Raw genomic sequence first — 25,485 nt, 5'->3', positions numbered from 1 at the left:
TACCTTCACTGGAGGATGGCCAGTGGTGTCTGGAAAACCTGTTAGCTGGGAAGGCACGTGGCTGGTGTCTGCTCCAAAGTTCTGGTTTCAAAATGGCTTTCTCCCAGGACATTCCTCTCTAGGCTGCAGATCCTCAAAAATGTCACTCTGAGTTGCTCTTGGAGTGTTTATCCTCTCTTAGCTTCTCCAGAGCAAAAGTCTGCTTTCAGAGGCCGTCTCCAAATGTCTCAGTAAGCTGAAGCTCCTCTCTCAGTTCCAGTGCATTCTTCACAGTGTCCCTCTTGGCTGTAGCAAGCTTGCTCCTTCTGTCTGAGCCTATATAGTACTGAATGGGTGGGGCCACACCTCCATGAAAATTATCCAGTTACAGTCATCACCCACAGTTGGGTGGGGCACATCTCCATGGAAATAACTAAATCTAATCAGCACTGAAACTTCTGCCCCACAAGCTTGCATCAAAGAACGTGGCTTTTTCTGGGGGACATAACACATTCGCACTGGCACAGTCCTCAACTTTCCTTTTGATAATCCAAGGAGTATTTATAGGAAATGGAAACTTAAATATATTCCACAAATTTGAAAATGGGAATCCAAGAATATATACATTGAATTTGCTTGGTACATTTTAGTAGTTGGGAATTTGCAATGTTTGTTTGCATGATTGACACATTAAGATGACGGATTTGTGGCTTTTTTACTTAGGAGATTGATGACAAGGCAATACATAGACCAGTCTGGAAAAGTAAGGTTAGGTAGGAAAGGCACATTCATTCACTAGAATGAGAGCCAGATGGAGAAGTAGGAACAGAACATTATAAAGCCTTTGCCATTGATATTAAAATTTCTTTTTCCCCAAAGAATATATTTAAAATACTAAAGTCATGTTTATCATCACTGGGAAACATGTTCCTATTTTTGTTCAGGGGTTTCCCTCAGCTACAAGCATAAATGGCTTTTTAAATGATACTTTTTATGTAATAGACTAATATGATTAGAAATAGTTTTCTATTTTTACCTTTTAAAATCTAACAATGCTTTCAAAATGAATTGTAAAAATGAAACAGTGAAATACATTAGTGGTAGAGTAAATCTAGTTTGTTAGAAATGTTTCTCTGGTAAGACACCAAGTTATTAGCAATGTTATCTATTTATAGGCTAGACAAATGGCTGCCGTTCTCCTAAGACGTCTTTTGTCCTCTGCATTTGATGAAGTCTATCCAACTCTTCCTTCTGATGTTCAGACTGCCATCAAGAGTGAGCTACTAATGATTATTCAGATGGAAACACAATCTAGCATGAGGAAAAAAATTTGTGATATTGCTGCAGAACTGGCCAGGAATTTAATAGGTTTGTATACAAGTACATTTTTTATTATTACATGACAGAAGAAAAGGAGTGTTTCCTTCCTTTATGTTCTTTCATGGAATAGTATACAAGAATCATAAGTACCTGAGTACTATTTTTTCTGTTCAAAATTGAGTGTGATTATAGATTCTGCATTTAGAACCAAAAATGAAAGATGTTTGTGAAATACAGTCGTATACTTACCTGATGATCTTCAAACTTCCATGTGGAAAAATGATTCTGTAGTTTGCTTGAAAGGTGTCAGTCAGTTATATTTCCCCCTTAATCTGTAAAATTTTGGAAACACAGGCTAACCGAAATGTAGATTAAACTTGCCAACAGAAACAGAGATTGGTGCCTTTGCTCACACACCTATCCATGAAATATTTTTTACTGCCTAGGCTCTGTTATGTATATATATGTAATTTATAAGTTATGTACAAATGCTATCATGCTAATACACTATATACATTGTAAGAGATATTTTTAAAGGATAAGATAAAAGGAAAACATTTATAAATTAAAAACCCTTCTTGGTCATACTAAAAATAATAATCATGTAATTGAATATGCTTTGTTATTTTTTGACAGTGATTGAAAGGTGATGTAAACTCAGTTCATTTAGATGTCATTTTTAATGACTAAAAATGAATACTTAATGAAGATAAGGGCTAATTGGAAGACTTGTTGGTTTTGCTTTGTAAATTATGGCACTACTTTTTTAATCTCATCTACCAATAATGCAGAAGTTCTTGTTTAATTCAGCTAGCACGTTGTCATCCTTTCTGATTTCAGCCATTTCTTTTAGAAACTAAAAAGGAATGTATTAAATTTTTACATTTTAAATAAGTGAGTTCAAAATCCACTGAAACTCTTAATTTTGAATATTTTACATAGCTTAGAAAACACTTTTCAATGTTTACATGTACAGATATATAAATTTTTATGGGACGTATCATTTTTAACTCAAAATCACTCAGGAATGGAAACATTTCCAAAATGTTTCAAAGTTCCCTCTCCATACAATTTTTGTAAAGCAGTGATTTTATTTCCCCACAAAATAGCATCTTTATATTGAAGGGACAGATTAAGGTTTGTTTTTTATGTCAGCTGAGGAGCACACATATCACTTCAGAAAAAAAGTTTAGCAAGCTCATTTGTAATTTCTACAATTTTTAAGATCTTTACAACATTATAACTGATGACTCTCTTAAGGTGGTACAAAATATTTTTGGGGTTACTTGTTTTTATTACAAACTATAAAAATTCTCTATTTTAAAATCTTGTTAGAAAGTAAGCAAATTGATGACATTCTGGAGCACTTAAAACTCAAGCTGTGAGCTCCTTCTCTGGGTCCTGGAATTCTACTCCTGAATCATCTCCAGCTTGAAAGTCTTAACTATTTTGGTTTCAGGATTTTGCTCCCAAATATTGGTTTTGCTCACTTTTTAAAACCTGGAAATAACAATATATGTAAAAGGTTGAACCAGTCACATAATTTGTAAAGTTAAAACTGCTAGCTTCTCTCCAAATCCCACTTCCTTCGAAATAACTACTACTACTATCTATGCTTATGTAACCCAAAGGCACAGAATTGTATTTTATAAGATTGTCATTTTTTATGTTAAAATTCCTAAATTACTGGAATTTTTAAAAATATAGAGCAGGTAATATTTTCCAATCATAAATATTTTGAGTGAGGCTTATGAAATGAAAGGAATTGCCCTTAATATTTGAAGTTTTCACTTAACACACTTTAATTCTTAGATTTCTTTTCTTTTAGATGAGGATGGCAACAATCAGTGGCCTGAAGGTTTGAAGTTCCTTTTTGATTCAGTTAGCTCTCAAAATGTAGGACTGCGGGAAGCTGCCCTTCATATTTTCTGGTATATATTCATGAATCTAATTTTCTGAAAAATTTAATGTCATGAATGCCCAAAGAATATGTTGATTGTTTTAGCCTGACTTGACTTTTTAGACATAAAATGATGCCATTAGGTAAGCTTTTGTATTTGTGTTGGAAATAAAATTGAGAAAGGAAAAAAAATCAGCTATTTTCACCTTATGATCCTTTGTGTATAGGGATCTCTGCAATTTTATTTCTTTCCTTTGTCTTTTCTGATTCTGAAAAAAAAAATGGGATTTTTCCTTCTTTATTTGGAGGCTGATACAGCACCAAACATAGCTTTTAGAAGACCACTTCAATGATAGACATATGTGGAAGAAGAGAATGCTGATAAATATATAAAAATATATTTTAACATTCGTGAACAAATGGTCTATGTTTAGAATTGGATGATTATGTTCATTTTTTTTGTCCTGTTTTACTGTAGTCAGTCTACTGCATTTAAAATATAATTAATTAGATTTATAACTTTTCAGTCATATACATTATTTTTCAAAATGATACATACCTTGAGCATCACAAGAGAATAAAGCATAGACATAGTTTTCTACTTATCAAATGTCTTGTTTATATTCATAATTAAGATTGATTTTGTTAAAGCATTTGGTTTGTTTACCAAATTTAAATACAGTAGAAAACTCAGAGTACCTAAGTCACTAAGGCTAGGAACAAATTGTCAGAAAACACGCTTACTACAGTTATCATCTGAAGCCTGGTTGTTACTCTTGACCCCTCCTGTACTCCAGATCAGCTTCCAACTGAGCATGACTAAGATAAAGCATAGGACAGGGAACAGGTTGCTGAGTGTTGTGGCACTTAGCTTACCTCTACTCCCAGCCTCATCCTCTCTGATGTGTTTCCGTTTACCCAACCCCAAAGAGGATTGATTGGAGAATGAGTAGATGATTTTCAGCCTCAAGGAGTAATGCATGCTTTTGAGGCAGGCAAACATTTAATTAGAAGTTCTAATTTGACACATCACTGAGATATAATGTAATTTTTAAAAAGTGCTTTGGATCATTTTTTAGGAATTTTCCTGGAATTTTTGGGAATCAACAGCAGCACTATTTAGACGTCATCAAACGGATGTTAGTTCAGTGTATGCAAGATCAGGAACATCCATCGGTAAATAATTTCAATTCTATTAAGATTAACACCTAATGTAATATAACATGTAACTTGTGGAAGAAGTTTGTGTATTAGGAGATTGGTTTGACTTTCATACTTTAAACTCCAGATACCAATTTTGCCAATTAAAAAATTCATCTTGAGTAGAAAACCTGAACTTGCATCAAACAAAAATATTTCATATTTGACATTTTTAACTCTTTTCATTTTAGATCAGGACATTATCTGCTAGAGCTACAGCTGCATTTATACTTGCAAATGAGCATAATGTTGCTCTGTTCAAACATTTTTCAGACTTATTACCTGGATTCTTACAGGTAAGAAAATACTATAGAAGAGATGTTAATTATATCCTTGCTAGTTTTCTTTTATTAAAATTCATATCAGTTCTGCAGCATATTCGTTCAATAAGTATTTATTGCCTACTATTTGCTGACGCTGTTCTAGGCACTAGGGATACAGGATTGGATGGCACATACAAGTCTGTCACCGTTGAGCTTACATTTATCCCCCTTTGAAAGAGAGAGACTCGATCTCAAAATATTTAGGTTAGACTTTCATAAGGTCTGTGATGCAAATGATACAAGCAGTTATATAATGCTTAAATCAGTCTTATTGAATATTTAGTCTACCAAAAAATCTGTAAGGTTTAATGCCCGTTTTATATAAAGAGGAGAGGATAATGCAAAATGTGGACCAATACAGCTGTATCATTGGCAAATCAAACACCACAATTACCATTGCTCTTGGTGATGTGATTTCCTGAAATGGTTAAGTTCTGGAGAGAATATATCAGTCCTTGATTTATACAGTAGTTACGTTCTTGGGGAAAAACATGGTGCATTAAAACCAGGCAAAAATTAAATTGTGATTTAGGTTCTAGGTTCAGAATATTTTAATTTTTGTAAGTGTGTGACATTTATGTGGAGCAGGACAATTCCTCAAAAGGATTTGCCTCACAGATAAAGGGCATCTAGTAGCCCTGGCCCTTGCCCACCCTTAGTTACTGTGACAACCAAGAAACACCTCCTGGGAGAAATAGCACCCTGTTGAGAATCAGTGGGTTAGAGAGAATGTGGAGAAGCTAAAATGGAAGATTTCTAAGTAATAAGTTATTAGTAGAATTTAGTAAAAACTTTCAATGCTATCAAGTTGAAAAAAATGTGTAGGTCAGTGACATTCTTGCTATTTCTTAGTAGTTTATTTGAAATCTTTTGTTACTCACTGTTTTAATTCTCTAATCTCAGAGATTTTTATACCTATGGACTTAAAGTTAAGAGTAGTAGCCAGAACTTCTAGAAGTTATCACCCTAAAATAGGCAATGCTAGGTACAGAAGTGCACACTTAAATACTGCAGTGACCAAACTTGATTTCAGGGAGGAATAAGTTTGGTAATATTGGACTCATTAAATATAGGATTTAATATTTACTGTGTGTATAAAAAAGACAAGGACTGGATATAGAAAGAACAGAGAAAGAGAAAGGAAGGGATTCCTTGATGGCCTTAAATTTTGTTGTGATTTTAGTCTCATGGTTTTAATTTTGATTTAGATTTAAATCTTTAGTATGTTTTACATTAGCTTTAATCAAAAGGAAGGTGTTCATGTGGCTGTAGATAAAACATTTGCATAATGTGTATTGCTAAATCAATACTTCTGCATAATGTATATTGCTAAATCAATATTTTTGTATAATGTATATTGCTAAATAAATACTTAGCTTAAAATACCAGTTAGTAATATTTCGCTGTTGTCTACCTCTTATGCTAATGAAAAGTATATACATAGGCATTTTCTGTTTCATCTTTTATAGGCTGTAAATGATTCATGCTACCAGAACGACGATTCAGTCCTAAAATCTCTTGTTGAGATTGCAGATACCGTTCCAAAGTATTTGCGTCCTCATTTAGAAGCCACTCTACAGCTAAGTCTAAAGGTAAATTAAATACTTCAGTAAATTTCCTGTTTATTTTCAGTGAATAATCTCAACTATTAAATATATGTAAAATATTTCTTCTCTGTAGTTATGCGGAGACACTAGTCTCAATAATATGCAACGCCAGCTTGCCCTTGAAGTAATCGTGACCCTGTCTGAGACAGCAGCTGCTATGTTAAGAAAACATACCAATATTGTTGCACAGACTAGTAAGTTAAAAGTTCTTTAAAACAGTCTTGTGTGTGGCAAATTTGTTTGAGAAGTTTACTGAGGATTGTGTAATTTACAGAGTTTGAGAATATAATGAATATGCTTTTGAGAATCTGATGAATCTGGGGAAATGCATATCCATATTTCCTTATATGTGGATACCCAGAATTGTGACTATGCTTTCAAGTGCCTATCGTTAAAACTGGTGTTCTAAGTAAAACTTCTATTGTAATATATTGTTATGTCGTTCATTGACATGTTAAATATTGAGCAAAATTAATAGAATCATAATTTCAGAGAATATATAAAGACATCTAGTAGCAAACTGAAAACTGAGAATAACATAGTTGTGTTGTATTTAGTAACAAAGATAGATAAGATGTAACACTCTGGTCAGGGCTCTTTTTGCTAAATTATGTGTTTTCATTTTATAGATCCTTTTTGCAGGAGAAACCTAAATGACTATTGTGCTCTGGAAACTTACTTTAAAGTTTCATTGTGCTGAGCTAGGTGCTGGAGAAGTAAACCTGATAGTTTTCTAGCCCAGCCATTTCTTGATGGACTGATGGGTATTTGAACACTTGGTTATATTGATTTAAAAAGTAAATAAGTACATTACCAGATTTATTTTGTAGTGATATTTACCTTTCGTTTATCCTACAACAAGATCATGGTTGAAATTTTAGAAACATTGCCATTACAGCCAGGAACAAGAAAGCATCCCATTCCCACTGCTTCATTTGTGCTAGTGGTCCTAAGCAGTGCAATAAGAGAAAAATAAAGAAAAGAATTAGAAACAAAAAAATGTCTTATTTGTAGACTATATGATTTCCTTCATAGAAAACATAAAAGAATCAAGTCAACATATAAACTGTTAGAACTGATTAGAGTTTAGCAAGGTTGTCCAGCATAAGAAAAACATAAGAAGTAGTAGGATTTCTATATGCCAATATTAATCATTTAGAAAATTTACTAGGACAGAAAAATCTTGTCATGACTTGTAGTACCTGGGAATACATCAGAAGATATATAAAACCTTGATGGAGAAAACTGAATTACATATTGAAAAGCCTAGTAGAACTAAAAATTAGTTTTTCTTAAGTTGCATATAAATTATAGTACAGTTTCAGTCCAAATCTGGTTAGTTATGACAAGATTGATCCTAATATTTCTAGGGAAGAACAAGGAGCCTGGAGTAGCCAAGGCAATTTTGAAGAACAGGGTGGAGATCTTGCCCTGACTGCTAAAAAGATTTAGGTTTGTTGATGATGCAGGTATAGACACATGGATTAATTGGAATAAAAGAGAGTGTCTAGGAACAGATCCACTCACATGGAAACAAAATTGACTTAAAAAGATAATCATCAAAGGTTGTTGAGATAACTGGTTATTTCCGAGGAAGAAATAACCTAACCTCACATATTCTATAAAAATCAATTTTGGGTTGATTAAAGACTTAAAAGTAAACCACAATAGTAGAAAAGGATTTTCTAAGACATAAAATCACAAACCACAGATGCAAACATTGCTAAATTTGCAAATACTAAAAATTTTTTGACTAACCAAATACACCATAATTTCATTGCACATAATCAACAGAGTATTGGTATCTAGAAAATAGAGAGAGACTAAGAATATGAAATTCACAAGAGGAATCCAAATACCTAATGCACTCTTCTGAGTCTCGGTGAAAACAAATGTAATTGTGAATTAAATTATCGAAAAGTTTGATCATATGAAGTGTCGATAGGGGGTATGGAGCAGAGGGGATTCTCATATGTAGTCCAGGATACTTCACATATTGTTGTGAATAAGACAGGCTTCCTTTTTCAATGGGAATGTAAGTTTGTAAGCCACTTTGGACAGCAGTTTGGTGAATTTTATTAATGTTGAAGATGCTCATAGCAATTTCATGCTCAGAATTCACACTTGTGAAGGAGACATGAAGGATTAGAATAATCATCAAAGCCATTTTGTAGTAGGAAAAAAAATCGAAACAACCAAAGTGTCCATCAGCAGGACAGTGGCTTAAGTTGTGTGCTTGTGTAATAGAATGCTAAAGTAATTAAGGTGAAGTCAAATGTGGTTGAGAAAAAAGCAGATTGCTAAAGGATACCTACAGTATGATACCATTTATTATATAGAAAATAAAGTCTTAAAATAGTGGTGTATTTTGTATATAGATTATAAATCTAATAGTTCAAGTGTAAAAACTGTGGGAATGATAAACATTTCATGCAGGTGCTCCTGGTGAGAGAGGGAGAAAATGCATTAGGATTTGGGAAGTTTTGACTTTTAATATCCTTAATGTTAATTCTTAAAACAAATTTGGGAAAAGGTTAAATTTTAACAAACCAGATTTTGGGGACACAGGCAGATAATTTTTTTTAATCTCCTTTTTAGAGGCAAAGTAAATACTTTGCTATTCGCATCTGAATTTAGAATTTTTGTTTGTAAATGATAATGTTGACAATAATAAAACTACAGTCTTTAGGTATGAAATAATTATTTACTTTAGTTCCTCAGATGTTAGCAATGATGGTTGATCTGGAAGAGGATGAGGATTGGGCAAATGCTGATGAACTAGAAGATGATGATTTTGACAGGTAATTGCACAGAGCAAGTACTGTGCAGAGGTTTTGCTTGATGAAATAGAGAAAACCCAAGTTGACAATGGGAGCTTTCGGGTTACAAGGCCCATCTCTCTTCACCGTGTCCCATAAAACTTTTCAGTATGGAATATGGGAAATATTTAAGCTTCCTGTTGTATACATTTCTACATCAAAATTTTAAAAATAGGATTTTTTTTTCATTTTCCATGTATTAATAAAGTTTACATTTATAATGAACATTAGTAAAATACTCTAACAGTAAATATAATACTGTATTTTGTAATCAGGAAAGGAAAGGGACCCAGGACAATAGCAAAGAAGTTTATTTAAAAAAAAAAAAAAAAAAACCCTGACATGAAATACAGCAAATAAAGTAGCTATCTTTTCTATCCTGTCTTACTCTAAATTTCAAATTTTTTAAAGAATTTCTTTTAAAATATGTATTAAAAATCTTTTTCTTGATAAATACCTTTATATACATAGACCTAACTTAGAATAGTTGTTTCAGCAGAATTCCTTGCAAAGCACCAATACAATGCAATTTAACTTTAGAACAGAAAGGGTGCAATTGGGGCAAGATTGTACACTGTACTGCTAGAATTGTTTGTTTATTTAGGTTTAGAAGGCTCCATAAATGCAGATTCTTATGGGAAAAATAAGCTGAAATCTATATATTTGCTGTACATTAAGAATGATGGCCACTTATATGTTTATGAAACTTAGCACTTCAAAGTTCTGTTACTATATCTGATTTTCTCGGTAGTCCTAGAGGTATATTATTTATGGATATTATAGATTCAGAAGTGGAGAGAGAAGATTAATTTGTCTGGGATTACATTACATGGCCAATTAATAGACTGGGGCTTAACACCATTTCTTTTTATGAATCACACTTTCATAAAACCTGAAATCACTCCACTGAAATACTGTAATCAGTATAAGCTACTACAATAGATAGTAGGTTAACAAAGATAAAAATTAAATATATTTGACTTACAGAATATGTAGTGTGTTTTTAAGGCTTAATCACATTATTTAAAGTGACTGACTTCTGGATAAATGCTCTTTTGAAGTTTATGAAAGTAATCCTTCACTGGAAATAACCTAATAGGGCTGAAGAAAAAAACATATCAGCTCATGTTTCTTTTCTCCATTTCAGTTATGTGATGTACATATCAGTAGTGATGTGCTGCTATCTGTTCTTTAATTTGTCCTGCGAAAACATCTTAAATTTATATAGGCTAAGAAGCTGTTTTTCCTGGACTAGATGAAAATAGCTCATAGATATATTTTCCAGATCAGTTTTTTTAATATTAAGAAACTGCCCTAAAGATTATTTATAGCTGTATCTTTAGTCTTCTTCACAGAATATACTTGAAGATTATGCACATGACAAACAGTACTAATCTTGCTATGCCAAGTCAAAATATTTTATGCCCAAATTTCTTCAGTTTTCGATGAAAACACCACAATTGAGTTTCATCTATGCGTATTTTTTGACAGCACAATTTATATCCCCCAGGTGTTTGAATAAGCTCACAGAGAGAGGGGAAAAAATCATATACATTCTCAATACCTTTTCTGTTTTCTATATTCTGTTCATTGATAAGGTTGAAGGTTATATTTCCAGGAAATAAGATGTGTAAGTTTCCCCTAAATTCTCTGGTTATAATACTTCTGAGTCTTGAAAGTGTCAGAACTATCTCTGAGAATAATTTTTAACCAGTCGGTGTATGTGTGTGTATATGTAGAGAGAAAGGTATTGAAAAATAAAATTCACAGACATGGCTTTAACCATGGTAAATCATGATAAAAAGTTTATTTACCCCTCTTTAACTTGTGGGTTTTTCTGCCACTACTTCACAATCACATTTGAAACGCTTCTTGAGTTATACTTCTTTTTCAATCCTTGTTTAATAACTTGCTTAGTAATAATGTGTACTGTGTAACTTTTTCACATGTTGAATGCAGTATTTTTTTTTTTTGCTCGTTTAGCAATGCAGTTGCTGGTGAGAGTGCTTTAGACCGAATGGCTTGTGGACTTGGTGGAAAACTTGTTCTACCAATGATCAAGGAACACATTATGCAAATGCTTCAAAATCGTAAGTTATATTTCCTTCAAATGCTAGAACAGTGGATTGTTTCTTTTTAAATTTTAAAGTCTTTCTAACAGACACTTGGACTGTGTTTAACAATTAATGTTTGTCTTATATTTGGTGTTCAATTCTTATATTCTACCATGGTAAAACTCGATGTAGTCATCTTTGGAATCATTCAGTCTGATGCTGTTAAAGAATGTTTTTCATCACTGCTGCAAATATTGTTCAGTTCTCCCTCCAGCATATAGAAAAAAGTGACAAATTCTAAAAATTGGCAGATTTACTCCCTTGTCAGAAATATTTAGATTTGAATTTGAATAAGACATCATTATTTGAAAGTTTATGGGATTGTTTGTTTGTTAAGCTGCTGGAATGCAGTATAGCAGAAATGGGTTGACTTTTAACAGTGGGGATTTAAGTCACAAGTTTCAATTCTAAGGCTGTGAAAATGTCCAGATGAATGCATCAACAACAGGGTAGCTTTTGTTGATGACAAATAATGTTGATGCAAACACTCTTACACAGAAATCTCATCTTGTATGAATATTTATATCTATAGGGTAGATTCCTAGAGACAGACTTGAGGGTCAAGCCATTGACACTGGGTCTTAAAAGTAGTAAAATAAAGTAACAGAGAACCAACTTCAAATGATAGTGAATTATTGAGAATTCTTTCCCTTATGCTATTCACTTGTTCTTCTTATCCTTTTAGGTCATTATTTATTCAGAAAAGGCATGATTAAAAACCATGATCCCTTTTAATGATGTGATTTTGTATATGAGTCTTGTATAATAGTTTTTCCTTTTTTTTCCCCTACCCCTTTTGAGGGTCACCTGTTGACACTCAATCAGCATCACAAATTGCTTGACCTGTAAGAGCTGCTACAAAGAATAAACTTAGCTTTTCCATTTTTAAAATGAATAAAGTGAAACTGGGAGACATTAAAAGATTGCACAAGGTCGCCAAACTTTGGAGTGTTCCCCATTGGATCATACTTTACTAAGTGCCTGCTACAGCTTACTATCTGGGTTGCCAGAGGCTTTTCATATATATCGATACACCCTCAATAAAGATTTGTTAATGCTAAATTAAATGTATTCTTTTCAGCAAGTCATCTGCATCTTGGTTTCTTTATCTGTAAAGTAGAAAGATGATAATTGCCCTATACCCAGGATTGGTGGTAGGATCAAAAGATGAATTTAATATATGTGAACAGTGTCTTAATAGTGATAAATGATATATGTTTCTTAGTTTGAAAATTTATAATAATGAATGCCATTGGGGGAGTCATTTGGTTAATACCTTTCTTTTTTTTTTTGTCTTTATGGTTAATACCACTTTGCATAAAACGTTCTCTAGTTTTTGCCCCATTGAATATGTTCTTTGACTAAGAAAATTAATATGTTATCTACGTTTGCCCTCATTTAATTTTTTAAAAATGGTTTTATTGTTTTTGCTTAAAATAATAAACATCCTATTAAAAAATATTTTTTTAAAATTTAAGGGAGAAAAACTACCTTCAAGTTCCCTACCATTACTATTACATTCTATTGACATCTTACTTTGAGGAACTTGGCATTTTGGGAATATACAAGGCATATCTTATTTTCCCCCATTCTAACCAAAGATAGACATCTTTCTACAACAATAAGTATTTTGTTTCTTCTTTAAATTAGTAAGTCCAATATGCAAATAGATATGATTTATTGGTTTCCTAGAGTCATTATTCTTCACTTGAGAAATTTTGACTCCATGGTACACTGAGTAGTTAAAACTGATTAGGTTTATCAAAAACTTAATACTTCACAGCCACATTAAGAATTTTTTCAGAAATTGTTTATAGTAGAATTAGTCATAATAGAGTTTTAGGCTCCCCAAAGTGAAATATTTAGTCTGGTGTAGTTTATGATTTTTCCACAATTTAATTTCCTACAACTGCAATTCTCAAGCTTCCTGGTCTCAGGACCACCACCCTCCCCCCACTCTTAAAAATTACTGAGGATCCCAAAGTATTTTATGTGGGTTATATCTATCACTGTTTACTGTATTAGAAATTAAAACTAAGAGCTATTCTAAATATTTATTTAAGAAAAAACTTTTATTATTTAATGGAAAATGATGATCTCCACCCCTACCCCCACCCCATTACAAGAATGACTTATTTTGCATTTTTGCACATCTTTAACATCTTGTTTAGATAGCTGGGTTCTCTCATCTACTTCTGCATTAAATTTTTTGGGATTTCACACTTGTAATATCTGGAAAATTCCTCTCTCCTCTCAGAGATTGAGAGTGAAAAGAACAAACAATGTCTTAATGTTATCATGAGAAGAATTTTGACCTAGTGGACCCCCTAAAAGCATCTCAGGAAGCATTGCCGTTGTACATAGATCATAGCTTGATATGTTTATTTGTATCTTGCTTTGTTCCACAAGAAATTTGAAGTGGCCTAAAGTAAACAATAATACAGTATTTATAAATATTTAGAAATCAGGTATAAGGAAATATAAATCAGAATAGGATATAAGGTCCAGTAAAGTAAATATTGCTCAGCTAATATTCCATTAACCAGAGATCAAATAGCCATTATTAACACTAGAATATAATAAAGTGCATCAATATTTATTTATTACAGTGTTAAATAGAATTTTGTTAAAAGTAGCATCTTTTCTCCTTTGTTCTTTATTTTTTCTTCTGTATTCGGTAAACAAAGCATTGTGTGATACAGAAAATCCAGATATTTATTTCTTATAGTAAATCTTAGGGTCTCTTTATTTTCTTGATTGTCATCAATGGTATTTTTTATTGTTCCTGTCTTACGTTTGTTGGAACTATCCCTTAAAATACCTATCTGTTGCTAACTCCTTATGTTTTATAAATAAATCTCTTTCTTGGAACAGGAAGGAATGTTTATAATATAATTGCTTGATATAAATACTGATATACCTACTGCTTCCATGTTGCCTTTTAACCTTTGGATTGGAAGTGGTGTGTGGCACAACCACTTTATTGCAATGAAAAAGGCACTTTTTCTCTCCATATTTTTGGTTAATGAATGTGTGAAATATTTTTGTTACTCTTTTCTAAATAACTGTTTCCATTTATAACTACTGGAATAACATATTTTCATTGTCTAATTGCTATTCTTTTATGTTTAATTATTTTCTATAGCCGACTGGAAATACCGGCATGCAGGATTGATGGCTTTGTCTGCCATTGGTGAAGGATGCCACCAGCAAATGGAAGGGATTCTAAATGAGATAGTAAATTTTGTTTTGCTTTTTCTTCAGGATCCTGTAAGTACCAGTAAATATTTGATTCATAATTATTACTGTCATTTCCCTTGAGAATATACTGCCTTTACTAATACAAGGGAACATTTTCCAGCATCCAAGAGTAAGGTATGCAGCCTGTAATGCTGTGGGACAGATGGCTACAGATTTTGCACCTGGATTCCAAAAGAAATTCCATGAGAAGGCAAGTATCAAGTCCTCAAAGAACCCAAATCAAACTTTGAGGAGAGGGGTAGGCATTTCAAAATTTATATTTCATTTTCCAGGTGATTGCAGCTCTGTTGCAGACAATGGAAGACCAAGGCAATCAACGGGTACAGGCCCATGCAGCTGCTGCGCTCATTAATTTTACTGAAGACTGTCCCAAGTCGCTACTGATTCCATATTTAGACAATTTGGTGAAACATTTGCATTCCATTATGGTACTGAAACTTCAAGAGGCAAGTTTTAAGATCTTAATATTTCTAAACCCGGTATTTAGAGATTAATTTCGGCTGGTTTTATGGGTAAGGCCTAAAGAAAGAGGGAATTCAATATGCCATAAAGACAGAAGGAGGATATTCCACACTGTTCTGAGTAGAAGAATTCATGCTTAATGAAAGCGTGGGCCATTAGAGATATAGTCAGAAGCTTAGGTAAAATCCATACAGATTGCCCTGAAAGTAAGGCAGAGGAGTGTGAATTCTAATTGTGTGGATGTGGAAGAACCATTTTATGTTCTTAAGCTGCGGGAGAAATGATAATAAAGTGATTGTCAGAAATGAGCAGCAGAAGTAAAGATGCAATCTGAAAACAACTGAATGATGTTAGTATAGTAGTGTGTGAGAGAGAAATAAAAGCAAGGATTGAACCTCAGTTTGTAACCCAGAACAGTGATTCTCAAGCTGTCCCTGGAGTAGGATCAGTTTTTTTCCCTGATCCATGCACGGTGTACCAATGCCTTTGTCAAATACAATGGAAATGAATTAATACTATTAAAACGAAATGGGGGGAATGGATATAAATGAAAGCCCCCCCTTTTTTTAGCGATTAGAATCAATACATAAAATTATTGGCAAATTGCTATAAAAGTTTCTCACATTCAGATTCTGTGCTTAGCTCTCTATGGACTGGTAACAAATGGTTCACAGACCACACTGCATGCACAGCACTGGTCATAGGGATTGGATTAAAGAATGAGGAGGAAGACTTAAAAAATACAAGGTCTCTTACACTAATGGAAGAGGAGTTTCAAACAAAGGTTGAATTTAATGTCAGATGACAGCAGTGTAGGAATATTATAAAGGAAACGTTAATTTATCTGAAGACAAACATGGAACCAAGTCAAAGGGGATAGGTTAGTTAAATCAGAAATATGTGGATTAAAAAGTGACTTTAAAATTAGGCTTGAGTAGAGGCTGCAGTGTCAAGAGCCTGTTTCCTCCTCTCCTTTCCCCCAAAGGGGCAGTGTGGGTATTTAAAGGCTGAAAGAAGGAGTTGCTGAGGTGGAGTGGGGAGGAGGATAAAGTATGTGATAAGAGCCATATGAAGAGAGAGTAGCCTTTAAAAATCTAGTAGAGGAGGAAGGACATTTCACTGAGCTCTGAAGGAATAAGATAACTTCTTAAAGGGATTGGAGAACTCAGAAGATGAAGGCCTCTTTTGAGACTGTCGTAGTTGATGAAGTGAATAAAGACAATCTGGAGTAGTTACTGTATCAGGTATTTGTATGAAACAATGAGGGATTTATATATATAAAACCAGTTGACCGCATGGGCCCAGCTGCAAATATCCAACAAGTTTTGTTACTACTAAGGTCAGTGAATAGTAGCTAGATCATTGGTGCCAAAGGAAAGGTTGATCCCAATCTGTTTCTCCAAGATGGAGAGATAGGTGCAGGAGGGAGCAACAGGGCTCATTAGTGGTGTCTTTCCGGGAGAGTCAGATTCTGGCTAAGTCAAGAAGATAAAGAGATGGGCTGAAAGGGGAATTTTCTCCAGGTCACAGGAGGGCAGCCATTAGCACAAACTGTGTAGTAAGTAGTGAGAGTAAATTAGAAAATAATGAGTAAGTAGGTTAGACATTGTTCTGGTTTGCTAAAGCTGTCAGAAATGCACTATACCAAAATAGATTGGCTTTTACAATGGGGAGCTTATTCATTCACAAATTCACAATTCTAACCCCATGAAAATGTCCAAATTAAGGTATCAAGAGGTAGATACCTTCTCTGAGAAAAAGGCAGATGGCATCCAGAACACCTCTGTCAGCTGGGAAATCACATGACTGGTGTTTGCTGGTCCTTTGCTCCCAGGTTGCGTTGCTTTCAACTTCTGATTTCAGTGGCTTTCTCCTTACGCGTCTGTGGGTTCTCACTTAGCTTCTCCAGAGCAAAGCCTGGGCTTCATCTCTTAGCATCTCCAAATGGCTGTCTCTATGTGGGCTCTCAGCGTTCTCTCTAAACATCTCTTAAGAACTCCAGTCAGCTAATTAAGATCACCTTGAATGGGTGGGATCACATCTAAATCAAAGGGTTACTTCTACAGTAGGTCTGCCCCACCCACAGTAGGTCTGTCCCCACAAGATTGCATTAAAGAACGTAGCTTTTTATGGGGTACATAACAGATTAAAACCAGCAGACATTAAGCTTGATGTATACAAAAATGTCAGGGATTCAAGAAATGTACTTAAAGAACTAGCTGTGATTTGAGATAAAGCAAAAATGAGTGAGAGGCCACAAGTACATGGAACTTGAATAGGAAGTGAGATACGGTAGGTTAGTATAGGTTAGAGTGAAATAGTGACACATCCCAAAGTAATTTGGGCAGAGAATAAAAATATATTTACAGGGCCCCCCCTGAGGAGTTGGGGAAAAGTGTGGAAGTGTTGAACTTCCTCACCTGTACTGATGCTTATGTCACAAACATTAGGACTGGTGGTTTGATGTGCTAAGCCCTCTATCACGGGACCTCATGAAGCTCGGTACTGCAAAGGAGAGGCTAAACTTGTATATAATTGTGCCTAAGAGTGCCTTTTTGTTGCTCAGATGTGGCCCTCTCTCTGTCTCTAACCAAGCCACCTCGGCAGGTGAACTCACTGTCCTCCCCTGTACGTGGGACCTGACTCCCAGGGGTGTAAATCTCCCTGGCAACGCAGGATATGACTCCCAGGGATAAATCTAGACCCAGCATCGTGGGATTGAGAATATCTTCTTGACCAAAAAGGGGATGCAAAATGAGACGAAATAATTTCAGTGACTGAGAGATTTCAAATGGAGTCGAGAGATCACTCTGGTGGACATTCCTATGCACTATATAGATAACACCTCTTAGGTTTTAATGTATTGGAATAGCTAGAAGTCAATACCTGAAACTATCAAACTCCAACCCAGTAGTCTGGACTCCTGAAGATGATTATACAACAATGTAGATTACAAGGGGTGACAGTGTGATTGTGAAAACCTTCTCGTTCACACTCCCTTTATCTGGTGTATGGGTGGATGAGTAGAAAAATGGGGACAAAAACTAAATGAAAAATAGAGTGGGACTGGGGGGTGATTTGGGTGTTCTTTTTTACTTTTATTTTTTATTCTGATTCTGATTCTGATGTAAGAAAAATATTCAGAAATAAATTGTGGTGATGAATGCATAACTATATGATCGTATTGTGAACAGTTGATTGTACACCATGGATGTGAATATATTTCAATAAAACTGAATTTAATTTAAAAAAATGAGTGAGAGGTGTGATGTTAACAGAAGAGACCAAATCATGCATACAGCTCAACATGTATTCTTTTTGTAGAAATTTGCTCCAGAACCTGCCATCTCTGCTTCTGTGTTCTGCATAGGTGGTCTCAGCTTACAATTTTAAAGAAGCACACAGGAGCTTGAAGGGTGTAGTTTGTTATCCTAAGATCATCATGCTGTTAGTGGCAGATTAAACTGCCCCAGATTTTACCGTTGTTTCAAATTTGAATTTTTTTTTTTTTTTCCAGTTTTTCATCTAACTTACTTTGTGTTTTTGTTCTTCTAGTTGATTCAAAAAGGCACCAAGTTAGTTTTGGAACAAGTTGTGACATCCATTGCATCAGTTGCAGATACCGCAGAAGAAAAATTTGTCCCCTACTATGATTTATTTATGCCATCACTAAAGCATATTGTTGAGAATGCAGTTCAGAAGGAACTCAGACTTCTGAGAGGAAAAACTATTGAATGCATCAGCCTCATTGGTCTGGCTGTTGGGAAAGAAAAAGTGAGTAATTAGCAGAATGCTGAATTTACTGTATGTAATTTGGCTGTGGAGTTACTAAGAGTACTGGAGATTTTTTTCCTTCTAATAAATGGTTTTCTGGACCCCCTTTTTTTTCTTTTAGCATCTTACTTTCATATTCCTTTAGCATCATACTCTTTTATATGTAAATTATTGTCTTCATTTTTTCATTTTTAATATGAAGGTTTCTTCTTAACTCGTTTATGTTCTTGGAAAACACCTATTCCCCTACCACACATACACTGTGTATCTTGGGAGGCATATGGAGTTCAATATCCATATTTATTTTTATCTACTTAAACATATGCTTAGAAACAGGCCACATTTCCTATTAATCCAATCCAAAAAGCCTCAGCTATCCTAAGAGGAAAACCTATATGCATGTATCTCTTCAGAAAGTAATTAGCAAGGACCATTGATCACTGTTTTTTTTTTCTTCCCAGTCAAAATATCTGAGTTGTCAAAGCTAATCCAAAAGAAGTTTCTCTGTCATTTAGCCCTCAGAGCTGTCTCAACTTGAAACCTTTCTGTCTTATCTCCTCCAAAAAGCATCAGTATTAACTTATTTTAAATTATTTTCAAGGGACACTAAGAACTAACCAATGAAACATTTTTTATGTTCTATATTGTATATATCTAGCCTTCAGACTGTCTTTAAAGCATGCCTTGTTTATATAATGTCAATTGCCAGAACAGCACAAAGAGTTAAATAAAAATCATGCAATATAAAATCCTATGCAATGAATTCTATGGAACAATTCAAAATTTTCTTTCTGGATTTCAACTGTCTTTTACTGTTGAAATACGTAACCCATAAACCAGAACCTGATGCCGTTAGAAATACTTTGTACTGCAATTCACTTTGACCTTCAGTGGAAAATACACTTTCTAGGAAGAGCACTAAGTGTTGCAATACAGAATTTTTTTTTTTATATGATTTGATATATACTAGTAATGTTGGTGTGGTGTTGATTTTCCCAAATATTTTATTCTAGTTCATGCAAGATGCTTCAGATGTGATGCAGCTATTACTGAAGACTCAGACAGACTTCAATGATATGGAAGATGATGATCCTCAGGTAAAGCAACCTGAATACATTTGCCCTTAGTTATGCAGATAGCACAGGGTTAAATGTACTAAAAATTGAGTAATATGTTTCTTAAGATAATACCAGCCCTTGGTTTCAGATATCCTTCACTTGTTTTCCTTCTACTTTTCTTGCCACTTTTTTCTCAGTCCGTTGTAGCCTACTCCCCCTTCCTCTGACTTTTTTTTTTAATTCAATTTTATTGAGATATATTCACATACCATGCAGTCATACAAAGCATGCATTCATTTGTTCACAGTACCATTATATAGTTGTGCGTTCATCACCAAAATTAATTTTTTGAACATGTTTGTTACCACACACACAAAAATAATAAAAATAAAAATTACAGTTGAAAAAGAACAATTAAAGTAAAAAGTAACACTTGGGCCCCCCCCCCCCATATTTTTCTACTCATGCATCCATACACTGGACAAAGGGGAAATGGTCCATAAGGCTTTCCTAATCACATTGTCACCCTTCATAAGCTACATTTTTATACAATCGTCTTCAAGATTCAAGGGTTCTGGATTGTAGTTTGATAGTTTCAAGTATTTGCTGCTAGCTATTCCAATTCATTAGAACCTGAAAAGGGTAGTATCTATATTATGTGTCAGAGTGCCCACCAGAGTGACCTCTCGGCTCCTTTTGGAATGTCTCTGCCACTGAAGCTTATTTCATTTCCTTTCACATCCCCCTTTTGGTCAAGAAGATGTTCTCTATCCCACGATGCCAGGTCTAGATTCCTTCCTGGGAGTCATATTCCATGTTGCCAGGGAGATTTACACCCCTGGGTGTCAGATCCCATGTAGGGGAGAGGGCAGTGATTTCACCTGCCAAGTTGGCTCTGTTAGAGAGAGAGAGAGCCACATCTGAGCAACAAAAAAGCATTCAGGAGGAGACTCTTAGGCACAATAGTAGGCAGGTCTAGCCTCTCCTTTGCAGCAACGGTCTTCCCAAGGGCAAGACCCGTGGTAGAGGGCTCAGCCCATCAAACCACCAGTCTGCTACGTCTGTGAGCACATCAGCAACCATCGAGGTGGGGAAGCCCAATACCCCTGCATTCTCCCGCAGCTCCTTAGGGGGACTCAGCATATTTTTTTCATTTTTTTTTTTAATTAACACTTTTTTTAATTAACTATATAAAAAAAATTTTTTTTTAACATACAATAAAAAAACATTTCAAACAAACCATAACAAGGGAGTAAGAAAAAGACAACTAACCTAAAATAACTACTTTACTTCCAACATGTTCCTCCTCTACTCCAAGAAAATAACCTAATATAGCAACATTTCTGTGAACTTGTTCCTGCCATACCCACCAGAAATTAACAAACCATAGTCATTCCTGGGCATTCCCAGAACGTTAAATTTACCCACGATAGCTTATCTGTTCTTCCTGGGTTATCGTTCCCCCTTCATTAATTGCTCTGTATCGCTAGTTCTCCTATATTCTGCATTATAAACCATTTATTTTACATTTTTCAATGTTCACATTAGTGGTAGCATATAGTATTTCTCTTTTTGTGCCTGGCTTATTTTACTCAGCATTATGTCTTCAAGGTGCATCCATGCTGTCATATGTTTCACGACATCTTTCTTACTGCCATGTAGTCTTCCATCATGTGTATATACCACATTTTATTTATCAACTCATTTGTTGAAGGACATTTGGGTTGTTTCCATCTCTTGACAATTGTGAATAATGCTGCTATAAACATTGGCATGCAGATATCTGTTCGTGTCACTGCTTTCAGATCTTCCGGGTATATACCAAGAAGTGCAACTGCTGGATCGAAGGGTAACTCTCTATCTAGTTTTCTAAGAAATTGCCAGACTGTCTTCCAGAGTGGCTAAACCATTATACAGTCCTACCAACAATGAATAAGAGTTCCAGTTTCTCCACATCCTCTCCAGCATTTGTAGTTACCTGTTTGTTTAATGGCAGCCATTCTAATTGGTGTGAGAGGGTATCTCGTTGTGGTCTTAGTTTGCATCTCCCTAATAGCTAGTGAGGCTGAACATTTTTTCAGGTGTTTCTTGGCCATTTGTATTTCCTCTTCAGAGAACTGTCTTTTCATATCTTTTGCCCATTTTATAATTGGGCTGTCTGTACTATCCTCATTGCGTTGTAGGATTTCTTTATATATGCAAAATATCAGTCTTTTGTCAGATACATTGTTTCCAAAAATTTTTTCCCATTGAGTTGGCTGCCTCTTCACCTTTTTGACAAATTTCTTAGAGGTACAGAAACTTCTAAGCTTGAGGAATTCCCGTTTATCTATTTTTCTTTTGTTGCTTGTGCTTTGGTTGTAAGGTCTAGGAAGTGGCCGCCCAGTACAAGGTCTTGAAGATGTCTCCCTACATTATCTTCTAGGAGTTTTATGGTACTGTCTTTTATATTGAGGTCTTTGATCCACTTTGAGTTAATTTTTTTGTGTAGGGTGTGAGGTAGGGGTCCTCTTTCATTCTTTTGGATATGGATATCCAACTCTCCCAGCCCATTTGTTGAAAAGACTATTATGTCCCTGTTCTTTGATAAGGCTTTGGGGGCCTTATCAAAGATCAGTCAGCCATATATCTGGATGTCTATCTCTGAATTGTCAATTCGATTTCACTGATCAGTATGTCTATTTTTGTGCCAGTACCATGCTGTTTTGATTACTGTGGCTTTATAATAAGTTTCGAAGTCGGGGGTGTAAGTCTTCTGACTTCGTTTTTCTTTTTTAGAGTGTTTTTAGCAATTTGCTGATTCTCTCTTAAATGTTGCTGTTCTTGAGGATTCCATCATAGGCCCTCTTGTCTTCTCACTTTTCCTTATACAGTGTGAGCCCCAATCATGGCTTCAGTTTTCTTCTGTATGCTAGTGGCTTGCAGATCTTTCTCCAGAACTAAGGATTCATTTATTCAGCCACTTACTGGACAATTCCATTTGGATGTCTACCTGCCCTTTAAATGCAATATGACTTCCCTCCCCTGTCAAAAGAAAAAGAAATACGGGAACTGTTCTCAGGGAATATGACAGTCCCATTTCCACTTCTGCCCAATCCAGAAATCCAGGCATCATCTTTGAATTCTTCCCATCCGCCTCTTCCATTTCCCTTCAGAAATCCTCTAGTCTTCTGAACATCTCTTAAATCTGTTCAGTTTTTTCTCTCTTCACAGCTGTAGCATTAGGTGTTAACATACTTCACATGTCAACCACTGAAGTAAAAAAAATGAATAAGTTCATCTCATCATATCTTCTGTTCTTTAAAGATTCTTACTGCCTTTGGGATAAATTCCGAATTCCATAATGTGGCACACAAGGACTTTCATGGTCTATGTTCTTTCCTTGGTACACTTAGCTCTCTCTTCAGTCACACTCTTTGGTTTATGGAAAGTGCCATACTCTCCTCTCTGTGTCTGTGAACAAACATTCCTTTACCTTAGAACCCTCTTTCCCTCCTGCCCCCATTCAAACTTGCTAATATCCTATTTGTTTTGTCATTTGCAAGAATTTCCTGATTTGTTCAGTCTTGATGGTGGGTACTTAGTACACTGTGTTGAAATAACATTGTAAATAAAGCAAGACAGATATAGTATAAAGGACACATGGGTTTTTTTTCTTTCTTTCTTTGCAAAATGTATATAAATAAACATATCTTTGTATGTACATAGGTAAAAGGCTACAAGGATACTTACCAACTGCTGACAGTAGGAAGAAGGAGAAAACTATAAGCTCTAAGGACTTAAGTCTGCTTTGTTCAGCTTTGTATCAGCATATAGTAGGTTGGCTGGCACCTAGAGCACATTTAGTACATATTTCTGGGAAGAATGAATATTAACGCTTAAAATTATTGGGTTTTGTTTTTGTTTCATTTTTTAATAAGGAGTGGGGAAAACAGATGTGTGTGTGTGAGAGCGAGAAAGACATTGGGGTTTAAAAATTACTTTCCAGGTTATAGGGATGATGAATTAGGACCAGAATATCTATAGGGAATTTGAGCGTAATTAAGTCTTGTGTAAACACAGTAGTAAGAGAGGAGCTTTCTTAAATATACCCAGCTACTTACACAGAAAAGTGTAAGAGCAAAGAGAAAGGAATGCTTTGTTTCTTGGGTGTTGTGTTTAATGAATGAAGTACTAGGCAATAGGGTTGCAAAGTCAGGTAAGTTCCTGCCTTCAAGAAGATTAGTGCCAGTATTTGACAAGGTTAAGTGGGTTTTATTTAGGTGATCAGTTGGTTAAGAAACTAGATAGTTGCTTCTCAGAAATTGGAAAACATAGGCAAGGTCCTGCATACACAGATCATACTGATTTCATTATTGATTCCAAACATTTAAAGTATATGACTTCAGGAAATGCATATTTTACATAAAATGTGAGGGACACATCAATAAAACATCGTTTCTATGAAACAGGGACATGACTTTTTTATTTACCCCAGATGGTTTTTTTTAATCTTTTTTTTTTTATTGTGGTATGTAACATATATACATAGAAGTGATAACTTTCCAAGTGCAACTGAACAAGTAGATAGCAAATTTCAAAAGAATGTTATGGGTTACAGTTCCACAGTTTCAGTTATTTCCTTATTGTGAAATACAACATAATGCAAAAAGGTAGTAACTTTCAAAGTACGATTTAACAAGTAGTTACATAGGAAGTTTCCCAAAATGTTAATGAGCTATAGTACCTTAGTTTTAGTTACTTCCTTATTGTGAAATATAACATATATACAAAAAGGTGACACATTCAAATTACAATTTAACAAGTAACTATAGAGCAAATTTCAAAGAATGCTGTGGGTTACAGTTTGAACATTTTAGTTCTTTCATTCTAGCTATTCTAACACCCTAGCAACTAAGAAAAAATTATATGAAGATTCAGTATTCATAATCCTTTGTTAAATTCCATGTTGTCTGTTGCTACCCCATCCTGTAGTTTAATCACTTACACTGCCTTCAGGGATGTCTAGGAAGTCACCACCCTAACTTGTTCATATTGAAAAGGGGTGTTGACATTGTGAGAAAAGGGGTCACATCTTGTTGATGTTCTTGAAGAAGCTGTTTCCTCTGGGTTTTAGGACTTAGCTTATAAAATATGGGGTTGCTAAGTTCTCATAGCATATGTTCTGTCCATGATAATCCATCCATCTCATACTCATCACTTGATTGTACAATTCTCATTGCTCCATTTTAAACAATTCTCGTGACCCCAAACACCCCTTAACTCTTTTCAGCCCTTAATTATTTGTCCACAGTATTTGTATGGTACTAGTAAGGTATTCCTATTAATTATGGTCCCTAGTATGCAATAGGTAGATTTTTCCCATAAACCATTCTGTTGTCAACTCTCTATATCAGTATCATGCCTTACAAGTATATCTTGCAAGCACCTATCTATATTTGTAGTGCTGATCTCTAGGACATACACCTTTGAACAACCCCTGTCAATCCTTTTTGCCTTCAATACAGTTCTGATACTTAGAATCCCATTAGCAAAAAAATCACCCCTGTCCATTTCCATACCCTGAATACACACTCATTAACATACTAAACAGGTTATCATTCCCTCTTCACTAGTCTCTATCATTAGGTCCCCAATATTCTGCATTATAAGACATTGATTTTACATT

General features: G+C 34.7%; 1 protein-coding gene across 1 annotated transcript in view; it reads left to right on the top strand.

Moving 5' to 3' along the window:
• Positions 1-25,485, top strand: part of IPO5 (importin 5) — a 52,347-nt gene that overhangs the window by 8,016 nt on the left and 18,846 nt on the right. Inside the window, exons 3-15 of the mRNA XM_037800250.1 lie at positions 1,155-1,347; positions 3,128-3,230; positions 4,279-4,375; positions 4,591-4,695; positions 6,192-6,314; positions 6,403-6,523; positions 9,043-9,130; positions 11,132-11,238; positions 14,408-14,532; positions 14,624-14,713; positions 14,796-14,969; positions 18,541-18,759; positions 19,773-19,856. Of these exons, the coding sequence (XP_037656178.1) occupies positions 1,155-1,347; positions 3,128-3,230; positions 4,279-4,375; positions 4,591-4,695; positions 6,192-6,314; positions 6,403-6,523; positions 9,043-9,130; positions 11,132-11,238; positions 14,408-14,532; positions 14,624-14,713; positions 14,796-14,969; positions 18,541-18,759; positions 19,773-19,856 (1,629 nt within the window). The remainder of the gene's footprint in view (positions 1-1,154; positions 1,348-3,127; positions 3,231-4,278; positions 4,376-4,590; positions 4,696-6,191; positions 6,315-6,402; positions 6,524-9,042; positions 9,131-11,131; positions 11,239-14,407; positions 14,533-14,623; positions 14,714-14,795; positions 14,970-18,540; positions 18,760-19,772; positions 19,857-25,485) is intronic.

Source organism: Choloepus didactylus, chromosome 12 (assembly GCF_015220235.1).
Source record: "Choloepus didactylus isolate mChoDid1 chromosome 12, mChoDid1.pri, whole genome shotgun sequence".
NCBI classification, from domain to species: domain Eukaryota; kingdom Metazoa; phylum Chordata; class Mammalia; order Pilosa; family Megalonychidae; genus Choloepus; species Choloepus didactylus.
This window is presented reverse-complemented; position numbering and strand designations above follow the sequence as displayed.